The 21,143-nt window shown below is 47.0% G+C and overlaps 1 protein-coding gene across 1 annotated transcript in view; it reads right to left on the reverse strand.

Moving 5' to 3' along the window:
• The window catches only part of LOC139274124 (zinc finger protein 84-like), a 74,363-nt gene extending 53,534 nt beyond the window's left edge, over nt 1–20,829 (reverse strand). Inside the window, exons 1-2 of the mRNA XM_070891167.1 lie at nt 20,646–20,829; nt 7,206–7,918 (exon numbers count right to left, since the gene is read on the reverse strand). Of these exons, the coding sequence (XP_070747268.1) occupies nt 7,206–7,918; nt 20,646–20,829 (897 nt within the window). The remainder of the gene's footprint in view (nt 1–7,205; nt 7,919–20,645) is intronic.
• Between the last annotated feature and the right edge of the window lie 314 nt (nt 20,830–21,143).

The following is a 21,143-nucleotide window of genomic DNA, read 5'->3' on the forward strand; positions in this document are numbered from 1 at the left end:
AACTTTTTAATTTAGCTCCTAGCTCCTTAAATTCGTTTCGTAGGACCTCATCCCTTTTTTTACCTATGTCGTTGGTACCAATGTGCACCACGACAACTGGCTGTTCTCCCTCCCATTTCAGAATGTCCTGCACCCACTCCGAGACATCCTTGACCCTTGCACCAGGGAGGCAACATACCATCCTGGAGTCTCGGTCGCGGCCGCAGAAACACCTATCTATTCCCCTCACCATTGAATCCCCTATCAGTATTGCTCTCCCACTCTTTTTCTTGCCCTCCTGTGCAGCAGAGCCAGCCACAGTGCCATGAACTTGGCTGCTGCTGCCCTCCCCTGATGAGTCATTCCCCTCAACAGTACTCAAAACGGTGTATCTGTTTTGCAGGGGGATGACCACAGGGGACCCCTGCACTACCTTCCTTGCACTACTCTTCCTGCTGGTCTTCCATTCCCTATCTGGCTGTGGACCCTTTCCCTGCGGTAAGACCAACTCACTACACGTGATACTCACGTCATTCTCAGCATCGTGGATGCTCCAGAGTGAATCCACCCTCAGATCCAATTCCGTAACCCGGACCGTCAGGAGCTTGAGGTGGATACACTTCCCGCACACGTAGTCGTCATGGACACCAGAAGCGTCCCTGAGTTCCCACATGGTACAGGAGGAGCATAACACCCGACCGAGCTCTCCTGCCATGACTGAACCCTTAGATACACTTAAATTGGCAACAACAATGTTAAAAGTTACTGACTAATGTAAGAAGAAAAAGAACTCACCAATCACCAGCCAATCACTTACCCCCTAGGCTGTGACGTCACCTTTGTTTCTTTCTTTGCCTTCTCCCTGTAGCTGCACCGGCACGCCTCTCGCCGACCCCGGACTCGCGCTGCTCCGAGCTCCCGCCTCCTCGACTGACTGCTCGAACTGCTCGACTCCCGCTGGCCTTTATAGGCCTCTCGCCGACCCCGGACTCGCGCTGCTCCGAGCTCCCGCCTCCTCGACTGACTTTACAGTCTGTTTTTATGTCTCTCGCTAGTTTACTCTCATTCTATTTTCCCATTTCAGTTTCTTGGTCCTCCTTTGCTGAATTCTAAAATGCTCCCAATCCCCAGGCTTACTGCTCTTTTTGGCAACATTATAAGCTTCTTCCTTTGTTCTAAAACTATCTTTAACTTCACTTCTTAGTCACGGTTGGACCACCTTTCCTGTGGGGGTCTTGTGCCTTAAAAGGAATGTAATTATTGTAAATTATGTATTAATTCTTCAAAGCGAGCCATTGCTTATCTATCTTGATACCTCTTAATGTAGTTTCCGAATCTACCTTAGCCAACTCACCCCTCATACCTAAATTTGTTTAAATTTAAGACCTCAGTTTCGGATTTAACAAAATCACTTTCAAACTTAATGTAACATTCTATCATATTATGGTCATTCTTCCGTTGCCAGCACGTCCCATGTACAAACGACTGGAGACCAGCTCTGCTGCACGGACCTAATGCTCACGTATGTCGCAGTGTGGACTGCCCGTGCTGCCCCTGGGCCCTCGCCTCTTCTGGTCCCCAAACTCACGCCTCACCTAGGTCCCGATCATGTCCCGCTACAATCTCTCGCCGCTCCTTCGCCCTGACCTCACCGCTCCACCACACGGACTGCAGCGGTTCAAGAAGGTGGCTCACAACCATCTTCTCAAGGGCAATTAGAGATGGGTAATAAATGCTGGCCTTGCCAGCGAAGCCCACATCCCATGAACGAATTAAAACAAAAGTCATCTTCTCTTTTCAAGAGGAAGAGACACAGCCTGTTCATCCTTTCCTAATAGGCATAACCTCGCATTTCTGGTATCATAATTGTAAATCCTATTTCCATCCTCGCCAATGCCTCTATATCCTTTTTATAATATTGAGATCACAATTGTACACAGTACTCCAAATGTGATCTAACCGAGGTTCGATACAAGTTCAGCATAATTTAGCTACTTTTCAATTCAATCCCCCTGGAAATAAACCCGAGTGCTTGGTTTGCTCTTTTTAACGGCCTTATTAACCTGTGTTGCTACTCTTGGTGATTTTTGCATTTGTATTCCGAGATCACTTTGCTCTTCTGCCCCATTTAGATTCTGGTTTTCCAACTAATATGTGACCTCCTTATTTCTGTTACCAAAATGCAATACCTCACATTTATCAGTGTTGAAATTCATTATATGCCAATTCTGCAAGTATATTAATGTAATAAGACATGTAGTACAGCACGGATTAGATACAGAGTAAAGCTCCCTCCACACTGACCCTTCAAACACTCCCAGGGCATAGACAACACGGGTTAGTGACAGAGTAATGCTCCCTCTGCATTGTCCCATCAAACATTCCCAGGTTATATATAGCACGGGCAAGGTACAGAGTTAAGTTCCCTCTACATATATAGAGTAAAGCTCCCTCTATACTCCCCATCAAACACTCCCAGGCCAACTACAGCCTGGTTTAGATACAGAGTAAATGTCCTTCTACACCCTCCCAGGGCAGTTTCCAGTGGGCTGCCGCAGGGTTCAGTAGCTGGTCCCTTGCTTTTTGTGATATATATATATATATATAAAATCAATGATTTGGACTTGAATGTAGGAGGTATGATTCAGAAGTTTGCAGATGATACAAAAATTGGCCCTGTGCTTGATAATGAAGAAGCGGTAGACTGCAGGAAGATATCAATGGACTGGTCAGCTGGGCAGAACAGTGCCAAATGGAACTCAATACTGAGAAGTGTGAGGTAATTGGGGAGGGCTAACAAGGAAATGGAATAAACAATAAATGGTAGGACAATGAGAAGTGTAGAGGGACAAAGGGACCTTGGAGTGCATGTCCACAGATTCCAGAAGTAGCAGGACAGGTAGATAAGGTAGTTAAGAAGGCATACGGGATACATACCTTTATTAGCCGAGGCATAGACTAGAAGAGTAGGGAGGTTATGCTTGAACTGTATAAAAAACTACTTAGGCCACAGTTAGAGTACTGCGTGCAGTTCTGGTCACCACAGTACAGGAAAGATGTGACTGCCTCTGAGAGGGTAGAGGAAATTTACGAGGATGTTGCCTGGACTGGAGAATTTTAGCTATGAGGAAAGATTGGATAAGCTGGAGTTGTTTTCTTTGGAACAGAGGAGGCTTAGGAGACCTAATTGAGGTGTATAAAATTATGAGGGGCCTAGATAGAGCATATAGGAAAGACCTATTTCCCTCAGCAGAGGGTTGAATAACCAGGGGGCATAGATTTCAAGTAAGTGGTAGGAGATTTAGAGGGGATTTGAGGAGAAATATTTTCACCAAGGTTGGTGGGGGTCTGGAACTCACTGCCTGAAAGAATGGAAGAGTCAGAAACCCTCATAGCATTTAAAAAGTACTTGAATATGCACTTGAAGTGCCGCAACCTACAAGGCTACAATCCAAGAGCTGGAAAGAGGGATCAGGCTGGAAAGCTCTTTGTCAGCAAGCACGGACATGATGACCTCCTTCTGTGCTGTAAATTTCTATGATTCTCTGATCGCAAGGCTAGGAGAGACGCTCTTGAAGGTATGGGGAGCTCGGACTTGTCTGTGGGAGTAACAGACGGCAAGAGAACTCAAATAATCCCGAGCAATGCGGTGTTAGTCGTGGCTCAGTGGTAGTCTCTGAGTCAGTAGGTTGTGGGTTCAAGTCCACCCCCAGAGCATGGAGCATAAAATCTAGGCCGACATTCCAATGTAGTGCAGAGGGAGCGCTGCACTGTCAGGGGTGCCGTCTTTCACATGAGGCCCCATAAGAGCATTTGAAATAGGAGCAGGAGTAGGCCATATGGCCCCTTGAGTCTGCTCCATCCTTCAATAAGATCATGGCTGATCTGATCTGATCTTGCCTTCAACTCCACTTCCCTGCCCACTCCTAATAACCCACGACTCCCTTATCGTTCAAAAATCTGTCTATCTCCACCTTAAATATATTGAATGACCCAGCTTCCACAGCTCTCTGGGGCAGAGAATTCCAAAGGTTCATGTTCCTCGGAGAGAAGAAATTCCTCCTCATCTCCATTTTAAATAGGCTATGACCCCTAGTGTTAGATTCCTCCACAGGGGGAAACATCCTCTCTGCGTCTATCCTGTCAAGCCCCCTCAGAATCTTATACATTTCAATAAGATCACCTCTCATTCTTCTAAACTCCAATGAATATAGGCCCAACCTTTCTTCATAAGACAACCCTTTCATCTCAGGAATCAACCCTGTGAACCTTCTCTGAACTGCCCCCAATGCAAGTATATCCCTCCTTAAATAAGGAGACCAAAACTGTACGTAGTACTCCAGGTGTGGTCTCACCAACAGTGTAGTTGTAGCAGGACTTCCCTACTTTTATACTCCATTCCCCTTGCAATAAAGGTCAAAATTCCATTTGCCTTCTTAATTACGCTGTACCTGCATGCTAACTTTTTGTGTATCATGTACAAGGACCCCTCTGTATTGCAGCATTTTCTAATCTCTCCCCATTTAAATAATAATTTGCTTTTTTATTTTTCCTACCAAAGTGGATTACCTCACATTTTCCCACATTATACTCCATCTGCCAAACTTTTGCCCACTCACTGAGCTGATCTATATCCCTTTGTAGATTATTTGCGTCTTCCTCACAACTTGCTTTCCCACTTATCTTTGTATCATCAGCAAGTTTAGCTACATTCACTCGGTCCCTTCATCCAAGTCATTAATATAGATTGTAAATAGTTGAGGCCCCAGCACTGATCCCTGTAGCACCCGACTAATTACAGTTTGCCAGCCTGAAAATGACCCATTTATCCCTACTCTCTGTTTTCTGTTTGTTAGCCAATCCTCTATCCATACTAATATATTACCCCCAATCCCGTGAGTTCTTATCTTGTGCAGTAACCTTTTATGTGGCACCTTATCAAATGCCTTCTGGAAATCCAAATACATGACATCTACTGGTTCTCCTTTATCCACCCTGTTCGTTACATCCTCAAAGAACTCCAGCAAATTTGTCAAACATGATTTCCCTTTCATAAAACCATGCTGACTCTGCTTGACTGCATTATGATTTTCTAAATAATGGACTCCAGCATTTTCCCAATGACATGTTAGTCTAACTGGTCTGCAGTTTCCCGCTTTCTGTCTCCCTCCATTCTTAAATAGGGGAATTACATTTGCTATTTTCCAATCTGCTCGGACCTCTCCAGAATCCAGGGATTTTTGGTAGATTACAACCAATGTGGCCACCATCTCTGCAGCCATTTCTTTTAAGACCCGAGGATTCAGGCTATTAGGGACCAGGGGACTTGTCCACCTTTAGTCCCATTAGTTTGCCGAGTACCTTTTCTCCCTAGTGATAGTTTTAAGTTCTCCCCTCCCAACAGCCCCTTTATTATCAATTAGTGAGATGCTTTCAGTGTCTTCTGCAGTGAAGACCGATACAAAATATTTATTCAAATTCTCTGCCATTTCCTTGTTTCCCATTATTAATTCCCCAGTCTCATCTTCTAAGGGACCAACTTAGCTACTCTCTTCCTTTTTATATACCCGTAGAAGCTCTTACTGTCTGTTTTTATATTTCTTGCTAGTTTAATCTCAATCTATTCCCTTTTTTTTTTCGTTGTCCTTTGCTATTTTCTAAATAGTTCCCTCTTCTGGCCTTTCATTAATCTTCGCAACATTGTATGCCTTTGTTTTCAATTTGATACCACCCATTACTTCTTAGTTAGCCACGGATGGTTCATCCTTCTTAGAGTCTTTCTTTCTCACTGGAATTTTTTTGCTGAGTTATGAAATAACTCCTTAAATGTCTGCCACTCCTGATCTACTGTCTTACCCTTCCTTTGTAATTGCCTTTATTTTTCAGGGCTCTATTTTGAGACCCAAGTTTCTCACCCTCAAACCGAATTTGGAATTCTACCATGCTATGATCACTCTTCCCAAGAGGATCCTTTACTATGAGATCATGAATTAATCCCAGTCTCATTACACATTACCAATTCTAAAATAGTCTGCTCCCTGGTTGGTTCCACAGCGCATTGTTCTAAGAAAACATCCCGAATACACTCTATGAACTCTTCCTCAAGGCTACCTAATCTTTATATTGATATATCCAATCAATATAAAGATTTAAATCATCAATGCTTATTGCAGTACCTTTCTTATAAGCCTCCATTATTTCTTGATTTATATGCTGTCCTGCAGTGCAGCTATTGATAGGGAGCCCATAGACTATTCCCACCAGTGACTTATTTCCCTTATTATTTCTTATCTCCACCCAAACTGATTCTACATCTTGATCTTCTGAGAATCAGAACCATCTGACCTCTCAAGTGGGCATAAAAGATTCCATGACGTTATTTCGAAGAAATCTCTCTGGTGTCCTGGCTAACATTTATCCCTCAACCAACATCACTAAAACAGAGGCCGTGAAAGGCACTTTATAAATACAAAGGAGAAAAGGAACAGTCGATAACAGGACATCAATTAGTCTCCTCTTGGAGAAATCAAGGAATCGACTCGCTGCATGTAGGAAACAAAGCTGATTTATTTGATCGTTGTTTGACAGAGGATGCAGAAAAGATTTACAAGAATGATTCCAGGGATGAGGGACTTCAGTTACATGGATAGACTGGTGAAGCTGAGGTTGTTCGTCTTAAAACAGAGAAGGTTGAGAGGAGATTTGATGGAGGTGCTCTAAAATCATGAGGGGTCTGGACAGAGTAGAGAGAAAATATTCCCGTTGGTGGAAGGGTTGAGAACCAGAGGACACAGATTCAAGGTGATTGGCAAAAGAACCAAAGGCGACATGAGAAAAAACTTTTCTTTAAGCAGCGAGTGGTTAGGATCTGGAATGCACTGCCTGAAAGGCTGGTGGAGGCAGATTCAATCGTGGCTTTCAAAAAGGGAATTGGATAAGTACCTGAAATAAAACATTTGCAGGGCTACAGCGAAAGGGCGGGGAGTGGGACTAGCTGAAGTGTTCTTGCAGAGAGCCGGCATGGGCTCGATGGTCCGAAAGGCCTCCTTCTGTGCTGTAACCATTCTATGATTCTATGATATCCAGAAAATTAAACTCCAGCCCAGTTATAGGGATTAATTACACCAGCAGCAACAAACTCCAACTGTCCGAGTGAACATGGTTCAGTCCTGGATGTGATTAACGGCAACAATAAAAGCAGAATCCAACCCCTGCAGTCACTTGTGAACTCGCTGGTGTGACTGAAGGTTGGATAAACGAGTGAAGCCCTTCCCACACTCGGAGCAGATGAATGGCCTCTCCCCAGTGTGAATGCGTTGGTGTGTCAGCAGGTTGGATGAAAGAGGGAAGCCCTTCCCACACTCGGAGCAGATGAACGGCCTCTCCCCAGTGTGAGTGCGTTGGTGTGTTAGCAGGTTGGATGAAAGAGGGAAGCCCTTCCCACACTCGGAGCAGATGAACGGCCTCTCCCCAGTGTGAGTGCGTTGGTGTTTCATCAGATCATTTCTGCTTTTATAGCTCTTTTCACAGTCAGAACATTTAAACGGTCTCTTACTGGTGTGAACAAGTTGGTGTTCAGTGAGGTGGGATGAACGAGTGAATGCCTTCCCACACACAGAACAGGTAAAAGGTCTCTCCCCGGTATGAATACGCTGGTGAGCATGAAGCTCGAATGAATTAGTGAATCCCTTTCCACACACAGAGCAGATGAACAGCCTCTCTCCTGTGTGAGCTCGCTGGTGACTCAGATGATGAGATGATTTAGCAAACTGTTTCCCACATACGGAACAGACGAACGGTCTCTCCCCAGTGTGAACACGCTTGTGTTCAATGAGCTGTGAAGATGCAGTGAATTTCTTCCCACACACAGGACAGGTAAACGGCCTCTCCCCAGTGTGAACACGCTGGTGTCTCACCAGGCTGGATGAACAAGTGAATCCTTTTCACATACAGTGCAGGTGAACGGTCTCTCCCCAGTGTGAACTCGCTGATGTATCAGCAGGCTGAATGAATAAGTGAATCCCTTCCCACACATGGGGCAGGTGAACGGCCTCTCCCCGGTGTGACTGCGCAGAGGAGCAATTGAATCCCTTCCCGCAGTCTCCACATTTCCACAGATTCTCCATGGTGCAAGTGTCCTTGTGTCTCTCCAGGTTTGACGATCAGTTGAAGCCTCGTCCACACACAGAACACGTGTATGGTTTCTCCCCGCTGTGAATAGTGCGATGTTTTTTCAGGCTGTGTAACTAGTTAAAGCTCTTTCCACAATCAGGGCACTGGAACACTCTCACTCGGGTGTGTGTGTCTCGGTGCTTTACCAGTCACACTGATGTTTGAAATCTTTTCCCACAGACAGAGCAGACAAACGTTTCTCTTTTCACATTCAAAGGCCGATGATATTCAAGTGAATCGAGTGACTCTGTCAGATCTTGATTGGTTCGAGTTTCCTGTCTGTAAATCCTCCTCTTCTAATATCCTGTAAAAAGTGTTTACGAAAGTCAGCACTGGAAGTGCAGGATAGAAATTGAGGGCAGACAATCCTACTTTTTATGGAACATTCTTTCGTCTCTTGTTTCCCAAAGCTGTAAATTCCCATCCCACACACTCTCCCTCCACCCTGTGCTGAAATCCAAACTCATCGCACCACCTCCATCATTTCTTTCTTCCATCTGCAGTTTTCTCACTCCCTCTTCTCTGGTTGGGTTCAGTTCTACATCCCTAGTGTGCAGACTGAGAATAAGTAAGGAAATGATTTTCTCTCGAGTTCACTGGGACCCTAAAGCCCTGCCCGCCCTCTGCTCCTGTACCAAGATGGCCGCCCAGGCACGCTGATAGTGTCTAAGAATTCGGCTAGTTACCCCGAGCGGTCGGGTCTATCACCGCGGGTCAAACATGGGTCCTGCCAGCTCATATTAGGTGCCTGGGGCCTACACCAGGTGTTTATGAAGCTGCACAGCCCACCCAGGGGTCTAATTGCTCCGCTGAGCCCACAAACTCCGACCGACTCGCGGAATGTCTCTTCCACCTCAGACCACCTCCACCACTGACACTGCGCCTACTCAGAGCACAGCCCGGTCCCGTGTCTGGGCTCCTGGTGTCATTGATAGAGCACTTTACCCCTGCGCGGGGGATTCTGGCTACAGAAGTAAATGTTGCAACATTTGGTAGTGAAATGGATTGATTCAGGATAGACAGCAGGGATTATTGCAGGAAATAACACAGTGCAGTGAGAAAGGAAATGCAGTGGATGTTGTGTAGATGGATTGTCAAAAGGTGTTTGATAAGGTGCCGGACAGGAGGCTTGTTGATCAAATTAAGGCTCATGGTATTAAAGGGAGTGGGGCAGTGTGGAGAGGAAGTTGGGTAAAGGGCAGAAAACAGAGAGTAGTGGTTAATGGATGTTCTTCAGACTGGAGGGATGTAAACAGTGGTGTCCCCAGGGTCAGTGTTGGGACCATTGCTCTTAATATAGAGACAGGGTCTGGGCTAGGGAATAAGCACATAAGAATTAGAAGCAGGAGTAGGCCCTTTGGCCCTTGAGCCTGCTCCACCATTCAATAAGATCATATTGATTCATCAATTGATCCACCGCTACGAAAAACAATAATAAGAATAAAACCGGACGGACCACCCGGCATCGACCTCCGCACCGGCTACGGACCCGACAACGGCCCACCCAGCCCAGTCTTTCTCACCAACATCTGGGGACTTGTGCCAAAATTGGAAGAGATGTCCCAGACTAGTCAAGCAGCAGACTGACATCGTCATACTCACAGAATCATACCTTTCAGCCAGACTCCTCCATCACCATCCCTGGGTGTGTCCTGTCCCACCGGTGGTGGTACAGTAGTATACAGTCGGAAGGGTGTGGCCCGGAGTCCTCAACATTGACTCCGGACCCCATGAAGTCTCGTGGCTTCAGGTCAAGCATGGACAAGGAAACCTCCTGCTGATGACCATCTACCGCCCTCCCTCAGCTGATGAATCAGTGCTCCTCCATGTTGAACACCACTCGAAAGAAGCACTGAGAGTAGCAAGCTGCACAGAATGTACTCTGGGTGGGGGACTTCAATGTCCATCAAGACTGTCTCGGTAGCACCACTACTGACCGAGCTGGCCGAGTCCTGAAGGACATAGCTGCCAGACTGGGCCAGCAGCAGGGGGCGAGAGAACCAACACGAGGGGAAAACCCAACTTATGCCCATCCCTTCATGAAGGGCGCGAGAGCGGGAGCAGCGGTAAGCCTACAAAGGGTGTGAGTCAGCCGAGCAGCGGGACTTCGGAAAGGGCGCGAGAGTGGGAGCAGCGGTAAGCCTACAAAGGGCGTGAGTCAGCCGAGCAGACAGCCGAAACAGCACCAAGTGACCTGGGAGGAGAAGAAGTAAAAAGATTCAAAATGTGACATCATAGGAAAGCAGGGAAGTGATTGGTTGGTCAGTTTTTCTCTCTTTTCTTGGGCATGGGATTAAAAATCTAAACTTTCAAAATGTGAAAACTTAACTAAATACATTCGAGATGGCAGGGCAGGCAATGTGTTACTGCTGCTGCATGTGGGAACTGGTTGACCCCATTGAGGTCCACGGCGACCACATCTGCAGTAAGTGTTGGCTGCTCGAGGAACTTCAGCTCCACGTTGATGAGCTGGAGTCCGAGCTGCAGACACTGCGACACATCAGGGAGGGGGAAAGTTACCTGGACCCTGTGTTCCAGGAGGCAGTCACACCCCTTAGATTAATTAATTCAAATTTGGTCCGTGGTTAGAGACAGAATGGTGTGACTACGAGCGAGGCAGCTGTGGGGACCCAGGAGGTAGTGATGGAGGAGCCTCAGCCCTTGCAATTGTCCAACAGGTACGAGATTCTTGCTCCCTGTTTGGATGAGGGCAGGGACTGCAGGGAGGATGAGCAAACTGACCACAGCGCAGTGGTACAGGAGGCCATTCAAGTGGGGGGGGGGAGTAAAAAGAAATGTTGTAGTGTTCGGAAACAGTATAGTTTCAGAGATAGATACTGTTCTCTGCAGCCGAGTGTGTGAGTCCCGAAGGCTGTGATGCCTGCGCAGTGCCAAGGTTAAGGACATCAAAAAGGAGTTAGATGTAGTCCTTACTACTAGGGGGATCAAGGGGTATGGTAAGAAAGCAGGAATGGGGTACTGAAGTTGCATGTTCAGCCATGAACTCATTGAATGGCGGTGCAGGCTTGAAGGGCCGAATGGCCTACTCCTGCACCTATTTTCTATGTTTCTATCTCCTCTGGGCTGAAGAGGGATTGGAGTACGAGGGGGAAGATCCAGTTGTCGTGGTCCACGTAGGTACCAATGACATAGCTAGAACAAAGAAAGGGGTTCTGCTGAAGAATTTTGAGCAGCTAGGGGCTAAATTAAAAAGCAGAACCACAAAGGCAATAATCTCTGGATTACTACCTGAGCCACGAGCAAATATATTTCGGTGAGAAGGAAAGACTTTAAGCGACGGGAGAACTATCCGCGGTTAATGAAGGAAGTAAAGGATGGTATCAAACTGAAAACAATGGCACACAAAGTGGCCAAGATTAGTGGGAGGCAAATGTTTTTAAAAACAGCAAATGATGACTAAAGAAATAATAAAGAGAGGGAAGGTGGATTGTGAGAGTAAACTAGCAAGCAATATAAAAAGAGCTTCTACAGGTATGTAAAAAGGATAAGGTAGTTAAAGTAAATGTTGGTCCTTAGAGGATGAGACTGGGGAATTAATAATGGGGACCAGGGAAATGGCAGAGACTTTGAACAAATATTTTGTATCAGTCTTCACGGTAGAAGACATTAAAAACACCCCAATAATAGATAATCAAGGGGCTGTAGTGAGGGAGGAACTTAAAGCAATCACTAAAGAAAAAGTGCTCAGTAAAATAATGGGACGAAAGGTGGAAAAGTCCCCTGGACCCGATGGCTTGCAACCTCGGGACTTAGTAAAGCTCCCTCTACATTGTCCCATCAAATATTCCCAGGGCCGGCACAGCACAGATTGGATACAGAGTAAAGCTCCCTCTATACTGACCCATCAAACAATGCCAGAGCAGATACAGCACAGGTTAGATACAAAGTAAAAATCCCTCTACACTCCCATATCAAACACTCCCAGGGGAGGTACAGCACAGGTTAGATACAGAGTAAAGCTTCCTCTACACCGGCCAACAAACACTCCAAGGGCAGGTAAAGCATGGGTTAGGCAGAGGGTAAAGCCCCCTCTATACTCCCCTATCAAATAATGCCAGGGCAGGTACAGCCCGGATTCGATATAGCAGAAAGCTCCCACTACACTGTCCCATCAAACACTCACAAAGCAGGTACAGCAATGGGTTAGGCAGAGAGTCAAGCTCCCTCTACACTGTCCCATCAAACACTCCCAGGGCAGGTACAGCAATGGGTTAGACAGAGAGTCAAGCTCCCTCTATACTGTCCCATCAAACACTCCCAGGGCAGGTACAACATGGATTAGATACAGAGCAAATCTCTCTCTCCACTGTCCCATCAAAACCTCAAAGGGCGGATATAGAACATAAGAAATAGGAGCAGGAGTAGGCCATTTGGCCCCTCGAGCTTGCTCTGCCATTCAATAAGATCATGCCTGATCTGATCCTGGCCTCAACTCCACTTTCCCTCCCGCTCTCCATAACCCTAGACTCCCTTATCATTCAAAAATCTGTCTATCCCCACCTTAAATACATTCAATGACCCAGCCTCCACAGCTCTCTGAGGTAGAGAATTCCAAAGATTCACAACACTCAGATAAGAAATTCCTCCGCATTTTCAGTTTTAAACAGTCTTATTCTGAAACTATGCCCCCTAGTTCTACATTCCCCCAAGAAGGGAAACATCCTCTCTGCATCTACCCTGTCAAGCCCCCTTAAAATCTTATATGTTTCAATAAGATCACCTCTAAGTCTTCTAAACTCCAATGTGAATAGGCCCAACCTGCTTTACCTTCCTTCATATGACAATCCCTTCATCTCAGTAATCAATCTCGGGAACCTCTCTGAACTGCCTCCAGTGCAAATATACCCCTCCTTAAATAAGGAGACCAAAACTGTACGCAGTTCTCCAGGTGTGGTCTTACCAACGACCTGTACAGTTGTAGAAGGACTTTCTTACTTTTATACTCCATCCCCCTTGCAATAAAGGACAACATTCCATTTGCGTTCCTAATTACTTGCTGTAACTGCATGCTAACTTTTTGTGTTTAATGTACAAGGACCCACAGATCCCTCTGCACCACCGCATTTTGAAATCTCTCCCCATTTAAATAATAATTTGCTTTTTTATTTTTCCTACCAAAGTGGATAACCTCACATTTTCCCACATTATACTCCATCTGCCAATTTTTTGCCCACTCACTTAGCCCCTCCATATCTCTTTGTAGATTCTTTGCGTCCTCCTCACAACTTCCTAGGTTAGCACAGGTTCAGTACACGGCAAATCTCTGTCTACATTAGCCCATCAAACACGCCCAGGACAGGTACAGCATGGATTAGATACATTGTAAAGTTGCCTCTACATTGTCACATCAAATACTCTCAGGGCAGATACAGCATGGGTTAGGTACTGATTAAAGCTCCCTCTAACTGTCCCATCAAACACTGCCAGAGAAGGTGCAGCACAGGTTAGATACAGAGTAAAGCTCCCTCTGCACTGTCCCAAAAACACTGCCAGGGCAGGTACAGTAGAGGTCAGATACCGAGTAAAGCTCCCTCTACACTGTCCCATCAAACAATGTCAGGGCAGGTATAGCCCGTGTTAGATACAGAATAAACATCTATCTACACTGTCCCATCCAAAACGCACAGGGCAGGTATAGCATGGGTCAGATATAGAGTAAAGCTCCCTCTACACTGCCCCATCAAACACTCGCAGGGCATGTAATAGCATGGGTCAGATACAGAGTATAGTTCCCTCTACACTGTCCCATCAAACACTCCCACAACAGGTACAGCACGGGTCATAAACAGAGTAAGGCTTCATCTACACTGTCCCATCAAATATTTGCAGGGTAGGTACAGCACGGATTAGATAGAATAAACCTCCCTCTATATTGTCCCATCAGACACTCCCAAGGGCAAGTACAGCAAGGATTAGATATAGAGTAAACCTCATTTTACACTGTTCCAACAAACACTCCCAGGATAGGTACAGCACAGATTATATACAGCCTAAAGCTCCCTCTACACTGTCCCATCAAACACAACTAGGGCAGGTAGAGTACGGGTTAGATACAGAGGAAAGCTTCCCCTACACCAACCCATCAAAGCTCACAGGTCAGGTAGAGCATGGATTAGATACAGAGCAAAAGCTCCCTCTGCAGTGTCCCATCAATCACTCACAAGGCAGGTACAGCACGGGTTATGCAGAGAGTAAAGCTCTCTCTACACTGTCCCATCAGACACTACCAGGGCAGGTACAGCACTGATTAGATACAGCGTAACGCTCTCTGTACACTGTCCTGTCAAAAACTCCTGGGGCATGTACAGCATGGGTTAGATACAGAGCAAATCTCCCTCCACACTGTCCCATCAAACATGCAAAGGGCAGGTATGGAACATAAGAAATAGGAGCAGGATTGGCCATTTGGCCCCTCGAGCCTGCTCCGCCACTCAATAAGATCATGGCTGATCAGATCCAGGCCTTAACTCCACTTCCCTGCCCACTCCCCATAACCCTTGACTCCCTTATCTTTCAAAAATCTGTCTATCCCCACCTTAAATACATTCAATGACCCAGCCACCACAGCTCTCTGAGGTAGCGAATTCCAAAGATTCACAACCCTCAGAGAAGAAATTCTTCTTGATTTCCGTTTTAAATGAGCGACCACTTATTCTGAAACTATGCCCCCTGGTGTTAGATTCCTCCATGAGGGGAAACATCCTCTCTTCATCTGCCCTGTCAAGCCCCCTCAGAATCTTACACGTTTCAATAAGATCACCTCTACGTCTTCTAAACTCCAATGAGTACAGGCCCAACCTGCTCAACCTCTCTCATTATGACAACCTTTTCATCTCAGCAATCAACCTCGTGAACCTTCTCTGAACTGCCTCCAGTGCAAGTATATCCTTCCTGAAATAAGGAGACCAAAACAGTACGCAGTACTCCAGTTGTGGTCTTACCAATGCCATGTACAGTTGGAGAAGGACTACCCTACTTTTATACTCCATCCCCCTTGCAATAAAGGCCAACATTCCATTTGCCTTCCTAATCAATTGCAGTAACTGCATGCTAAATGTTTGTGTTTCATGTACAAGGACCCCCAGATCCCTCTGTACCACCGCATTTTGTAATCTCTCACAATTTAAATAATTTGCTTTTTTATTACTCCTACTAACGTGGATACCCTCACATTTTTCCACATTATACTCCATCTGCCAAAGCTTTGCCCACTCACTTAGCCTATCTATATTTGTTTGTAGATTCTTTGCGTCCTCCTCACAACTTGCTAGGTTAGCACAGGTTAGATACACAGTAAACCTCTCTCTACATTATCCCATCAAACACTCCCAGTGCAGGTACAACACGGGTTAGGTACAGAGTAAAGCTCCCTCTGCACTGTCCCATCAAACACTCACAGGACAGGTATAGCACGGGTTAGATACAGCGTAAAGTTCCCTCGACACTGTCCCATCAAATACTTCCAAGGCAGGTACAGTACACGTTAGATACAGCATAAAGCCCAATTTACACTGTCCCGTCAAACACTCCCAAGGCAGGTACAGTACAGGTTAGATACAGAGTAAACCTCCATCTACACTGTCCTATCAGACACTCCCAGGGCAGGTACAGCTTTGGATAAATACAGAGTAAAACTCCCTCTACACTATCCCATCAAACAATGCCAGGGCAGGCACAGCACAGATTAGATACTGAGTTTCCCATGTGGTGGCTGGCGTGCAACGGCCACCACATGTTAAAAAAAGCCACGCACAGGCATCTTCCACCCTTCAGGATGTAGTTCAGGATCTGGAATATTAGGCCCTTCATTGAAGCACCTGTGAACTCATCCTTTTTTGGCGTGGAAGCAAGTCATCCTCATTTGCAGATGACACTAAGCTGGGTGGCAGTGAGAGCTGTGAGGAGGATGTTAAGAGGCTGCAGGGTGACTTGGACAGGTTAGGTGAGTGGGCAAATGCAAGGCAGATGCAGTATAATGTAGATAAATGTGAGGTTATCCACTTGGGAAAAACAGGAAGGCAGGATATTATCTAAATGGTGACAGATTAGGAAAAGGGGAGGTGCAACGAGACCTGGGTGTCATGGTACATCAGTCATTGAAAGTTGACATGCAGGTACAGTATGCGGTGAAGGTGGTAAATGGCATGTTGGCCTTCATAGCGAGAGGATTTGAGTATAGGAGCAGGGAGGTCTTACTGCGGTTCTACAGGGCCTTGGTGAGGCAACACCTTGAATATTGTGTACAGTTTTGGTCTCCTAATCTGAGGAAGGACATTCTTGCAATTGAGGGAGTGCAGTGAAGGTTCACCAGACTGATTCCTGGGATGGCAGGACTGACATATGAAGAAAGACTGGATCGACTAGGCTTATATTCACTGGAATTTAGAAGAATGAGAGGGGATCTCATAGAAAAATATAACATTCTGACGGGATTGGACAGGTTAGATGCAGGAAAAATGTTCCCGATGTTGGGGAAGTCTAGAACCAGGGAGCACAGTCAAAGGATAAGGGCTAAGCCATTTAGGACCAGAAACTTCTTCACTCAGAGAATTGTGAACCTGTGGAATTCTTCACCACAGAAAGTTGTTGAGGCCAGTTCATTAGATATATTCAAAAGGGAGTTAGATGTTACCCTTATGGCTAAAGGGATCAAGGGGTATGGAGAGAAAGCAGGAATGGGGTACTGAAGTTGCATGATCAGCCATGATCATATTGAATGATGTTGCAGGCTCGAAGGGCCGAATGGCCTACTCCTGCACCTATTTCCTATGTTCCAAGGGACTGCCAATGATGATGATGAGATACAGAGTAAACCTCCCTCTACACTGTCCCATCAGATACAACTCGGACAGGTAGAGTACAGGTTAGATTCAGAGGAAAGCTTCTCCTACAGCGACCCATCAAAGCTCACAGGGCAGGCAGAGCACGGGTTAGATACAGAGCAAATCTCTTTCTACACTGTCCCAACAATCCCATGATAGGTACAGCACGGGTTCGGTAAAGAGCGAAGCTCCCTTTATACTGTCCCATCAAGCACTCCCAGGGCAGGGGCAGCACGAATTAGATACACAGTAAATCTGTGCCAGAGGAAACTGTACTCCAGTGAGTTCAGTGACAGAGGAAACTGTACCCCAGTGAGAGTCAGTGCCAGAGGAAACTGTACCCCCGTGAGAGTCAGTGCCAGAGGAGACTGTATCCCAGTGAGAGTCAGAGGAAACTGTACCCCAGTGAGAGTCAGAGCCAGAGGAAACTGTATCCCAGTGAGGGACAATGCCAGAGGAAACTGTACCCCAGTGAGAGTCAGTGCCAGAGGAAACTGTACCCCAGTGAGAGTCAGAGGAAACTGTACCCCAGTGAGAGTCAGTGCCAGAGGAAACATGCAGCAGAGCCTGGTGTCCAGTCGTCTTGGATCCCCTTGCCATTGGACCAAGACCTTGCTTTGCCAAGCTCGTGTGGTAGCTAATGTGCAAGGGCCATCTCACATTAAAATAATTCACGCTGTTAGCAATACATAACAATCCTCTTCCTCTGCAGTTATCAATCTATTGCAATTCCCCATGCCTGTTATCAGCAACAAATTGCATTAATATCGTGCCTTAAACATCGTAAAATGTCCCAAGGCACTTCACAGGACCGTTAGCAAACAGAATTTGACACCCAGTCACGTAAGGAAATATTAACACAGGATTAAAAGCTTGTTCAAAAGGGTAGGTATTAAGGAGCATTTTGAAGGTGCAGAGGTTTAATGAGGGAATTCCAGAGCTTATGGCCTCGGCAGCTGAAGGTATTGCCACCAATATTGGATCGATGAAAATTGGACTGCTCAAGAGGCTAGAATTGGAGGAATGCAAAGATCTCTGAGGGTTGTAGGGCTGGAGGAGGTTACAGCAATAGGGAGGGGCAAGGTCCTTGATGGATTTCAAAACAAGGAAGAGCATTTTGAAATCGATGGAGCAGGAGCCAATGTAGTTCAGTGAGCACAGGGGTGATGGGTGAACGGAAATTGGTACAAGTTGGGATGAGAGGGCTGAGGACAGATTGAGTAGAATAGGCCTATATTCTCTGGAGTTTAGAAGAATGGAAGGTGATATCATTGAAACATAGAATTGTCACGGGCTGGATAGTCTAAAACTAGGGGTCCTAGCATTAGGATAAGAGATCGGCCATTGAAGACTGAGATGAGATATTTCTTCACTTAAGAGTTGTGCATCTTTGAAATTCTCTATCGAATAGAGATCTTACTGAATGGCGGAGCAGACAGGAGGGGCCGTATGGCCAACACCTGCTGCTACTTCTTGTGTTCTTGAGTAAGGATACGGTCAGGAGTGTTTTTGATAAGCTTAAGTTTGCGGAGAGTGCGAGGTGTGAGGCCGATCAGGAGAGCAATGGAATAGTCCAAAGTCGTGGTAACAGAGGCATGGATGAGGGTTTGAGCAGATGAGCTGAGGAAGGGGCAGAGACCGGCGATGTTATGGAGCTGGAAGTAAACGTACTTGGTGATTGAGAGAATATGGGTTCGGAAACTTATCTCGGAGTCAAGTACGACGCCAATCAATAAATTGCAACTCTCCTCATCTGTGTTTCACTTTATTAGAATACTACATACCTCGAGTGATCAATGCTTCAATAGTAGTACTTATCAATATATTTTCTGTTAATTCCAAATGTTCATGAATGAATAACTGATTCTGTCAGTGATAGGCCGTGCTGGTCTTTCAGATTGGTCTGTGCATCGTGATCAATGAATTGACTATGATGCTTCCAGTTCAATCTTTCCAATGGCTTTCTCACCAGATGGGAAATATTTGAACATTGAGATCTGATGGTGTCGGTGTGAGTTCAGCCCCACCGAATGTACAGAGACGGGTCCATCTGCTGGGCTCTGCCTCAAACTGGAGTCACCTCTTAGATCAAAGCCCTTTACTCTAAAACACACACAAGATTCACTGTGACTGTGTGTTTAGAGACAGAAAGTGATCTCACTTCACATCCCATTGCACGGCCTCATGCTGGATAATTGTGCTCGGTGGTCAGACTCTCCCAGTCTCATTTCCTGCCTTACCTTGTAACCTGTGTGTACTGTCTACAGGACCGGTGTGTATCTGAGTAAATGGCACTTTCTCTTACCTTCCTCCCCAGTCGATCTATTGAAGCGCTTTCAATCGGAAGGGGCTCACTGGTTGGTGCTCTCACAATCCTGTGCTGGTTCACCTGCTGTTGTTCCTCAGTCCACAATCCCTGTTTCCTTCCAGCTGTGGAACTTTCTCAATCACTCCGCCATTCACCGGGAGATCTAATTCTGGCAGGGCAGAAAATTAGAAGAATATTAATGTTGTGAAGTGGAATGTAGTGTAAAGTGTTTTTCCAATGTTTCAGAAAAGTATATGTCCAGTATTTCTGTTTGATTTTATCCTATTCTTCAGATTCCTGTCCCGCCCGTCTGGACTTACAGAAAATCACCAGAATTCTCCCCGGGTTACACACTGACTAATCTCACTGGGCCCATCCTCCCCGCGTTACACACTGTCTGATCTCTCCGGGCCCCCGGGTTAGACACTGTCTGATCTCACCGGGATCCCGGGTTACACACTGTCTGATCTCACCGGGCCCCCGGGTTACACACTGTCTGATCTCACCGGGCCCCCGGGTTACACACTGTCTGATCTCACCGGGCCCCCGGGTTACACACTGTCTGATCTCACTGGGCCCCCGGGTTACACAATGTCTGATCTCACTGGGCCCCCGGGTTACACACTGTCTGAGCTCACTGGGCCCCCGGGTTACACACTGTCTGAGCTCACTGGGCCCCCGGGTTACACACTGTCTGATCTCACTGGGCCCCCGGGTTACACACTGTCTGAGCTCACTGGGCCCCCGGGTTACACACTGTCTGATCTCACCGGGCCCCCGGGTTACACACTGTCTGATCTCACCGGGCCCCCGGGTTACACACTGTCTGATCTCACTGGGCCCCCGGGTTACACACTGTCTGATCTCACCGGGCCCCCGGGTTACACACTGTCTGATCTCACTGGGCCCCCGGGTTACACACTGTCTGATCTCACCGGGCCCCCGGGTTACACACTGTCTGATCTCACCGGGCCCCCGGGTTACACACTGTCTGAGCTCACTGGGCCCCCGGGTTACACACTGTCTGAGCTCACTGGAAGTTTCAGTCTATCTCCCGCATGTCCCCAAACCCTGAGCTCCGGGGCTGTGTTCAGTCCGGTGTTTTCCCTCACAGACTCACCGCACCCTCCCTGCCCGCCGGCCGAGCGCTCTGCCCCGGCCCCAGCCACCCACCATCAGTCCGGTTCCCTGCGGCCCCCGGTTCCCCACATTGTCCAACTGCTGGTTATAGCAAACTGCTTGGCATCCGGGGACTGGGGGTGGAGAGGGCGGCACCAAGCATGGGCAGTGCCGCCACGGAGCGCCTTCGCTGCATAAATTAATGACCCTTAGAGAGTCCGGACCGTCTATTGGCTGAACGCAGCAGATTGTCAGCCACGCCCACCAATAGGAGTCGGCAGCGCCACAGAGCCCCGCCCACTGTGTTGAAGGCGCGCTGGGCAGCTCGGGGGTCACGTGGCTCCTGATTTGAAAACCGTTAAGCCGCCTCAACGCACGCCGAGCGGGTGACGTCACAGCCCCGCCCATATCGCCCTCGACGTTCCTGGTCGCGTCGGTGCTGAGGGGCGGTACCACTCGCAGTGCGCCTGCGCCGGACTCCCAGCTCACTGAATCCCTCACTCCTGCAGTATTAATAATAACTTTTCTTTATAGAGCGCCTTTAACGTAGTAAAACGTCCCAAGGCGCTTCACAGCAGTGTTACAGGACACAACACATACATTTGACATCGAGCTACAAACGAAGAAATTACGGCAGATGACCAAAAGCTGGGTCAAAGAGGTAGGTTTTAAGGAGGATCTGAAAGTAGGAAAGAGGCGGAGAGGCTTAGGGAGGGAGCTCC

This window comes from Pristiophorus japonicus, chromosome 9 (genome assembly GCF_044704955.1).
Source record: "Pristiophorus japonicus isolate sPriJap1 chromosome 9, sPriJap1.hap1, whole genome shotgun sequence".
NCBI lineage: Eukaryota > Metazoa > Chordata > Chondrichthyes > Pristiophoridae > Pristiophorus > Pristiophorus japonicus.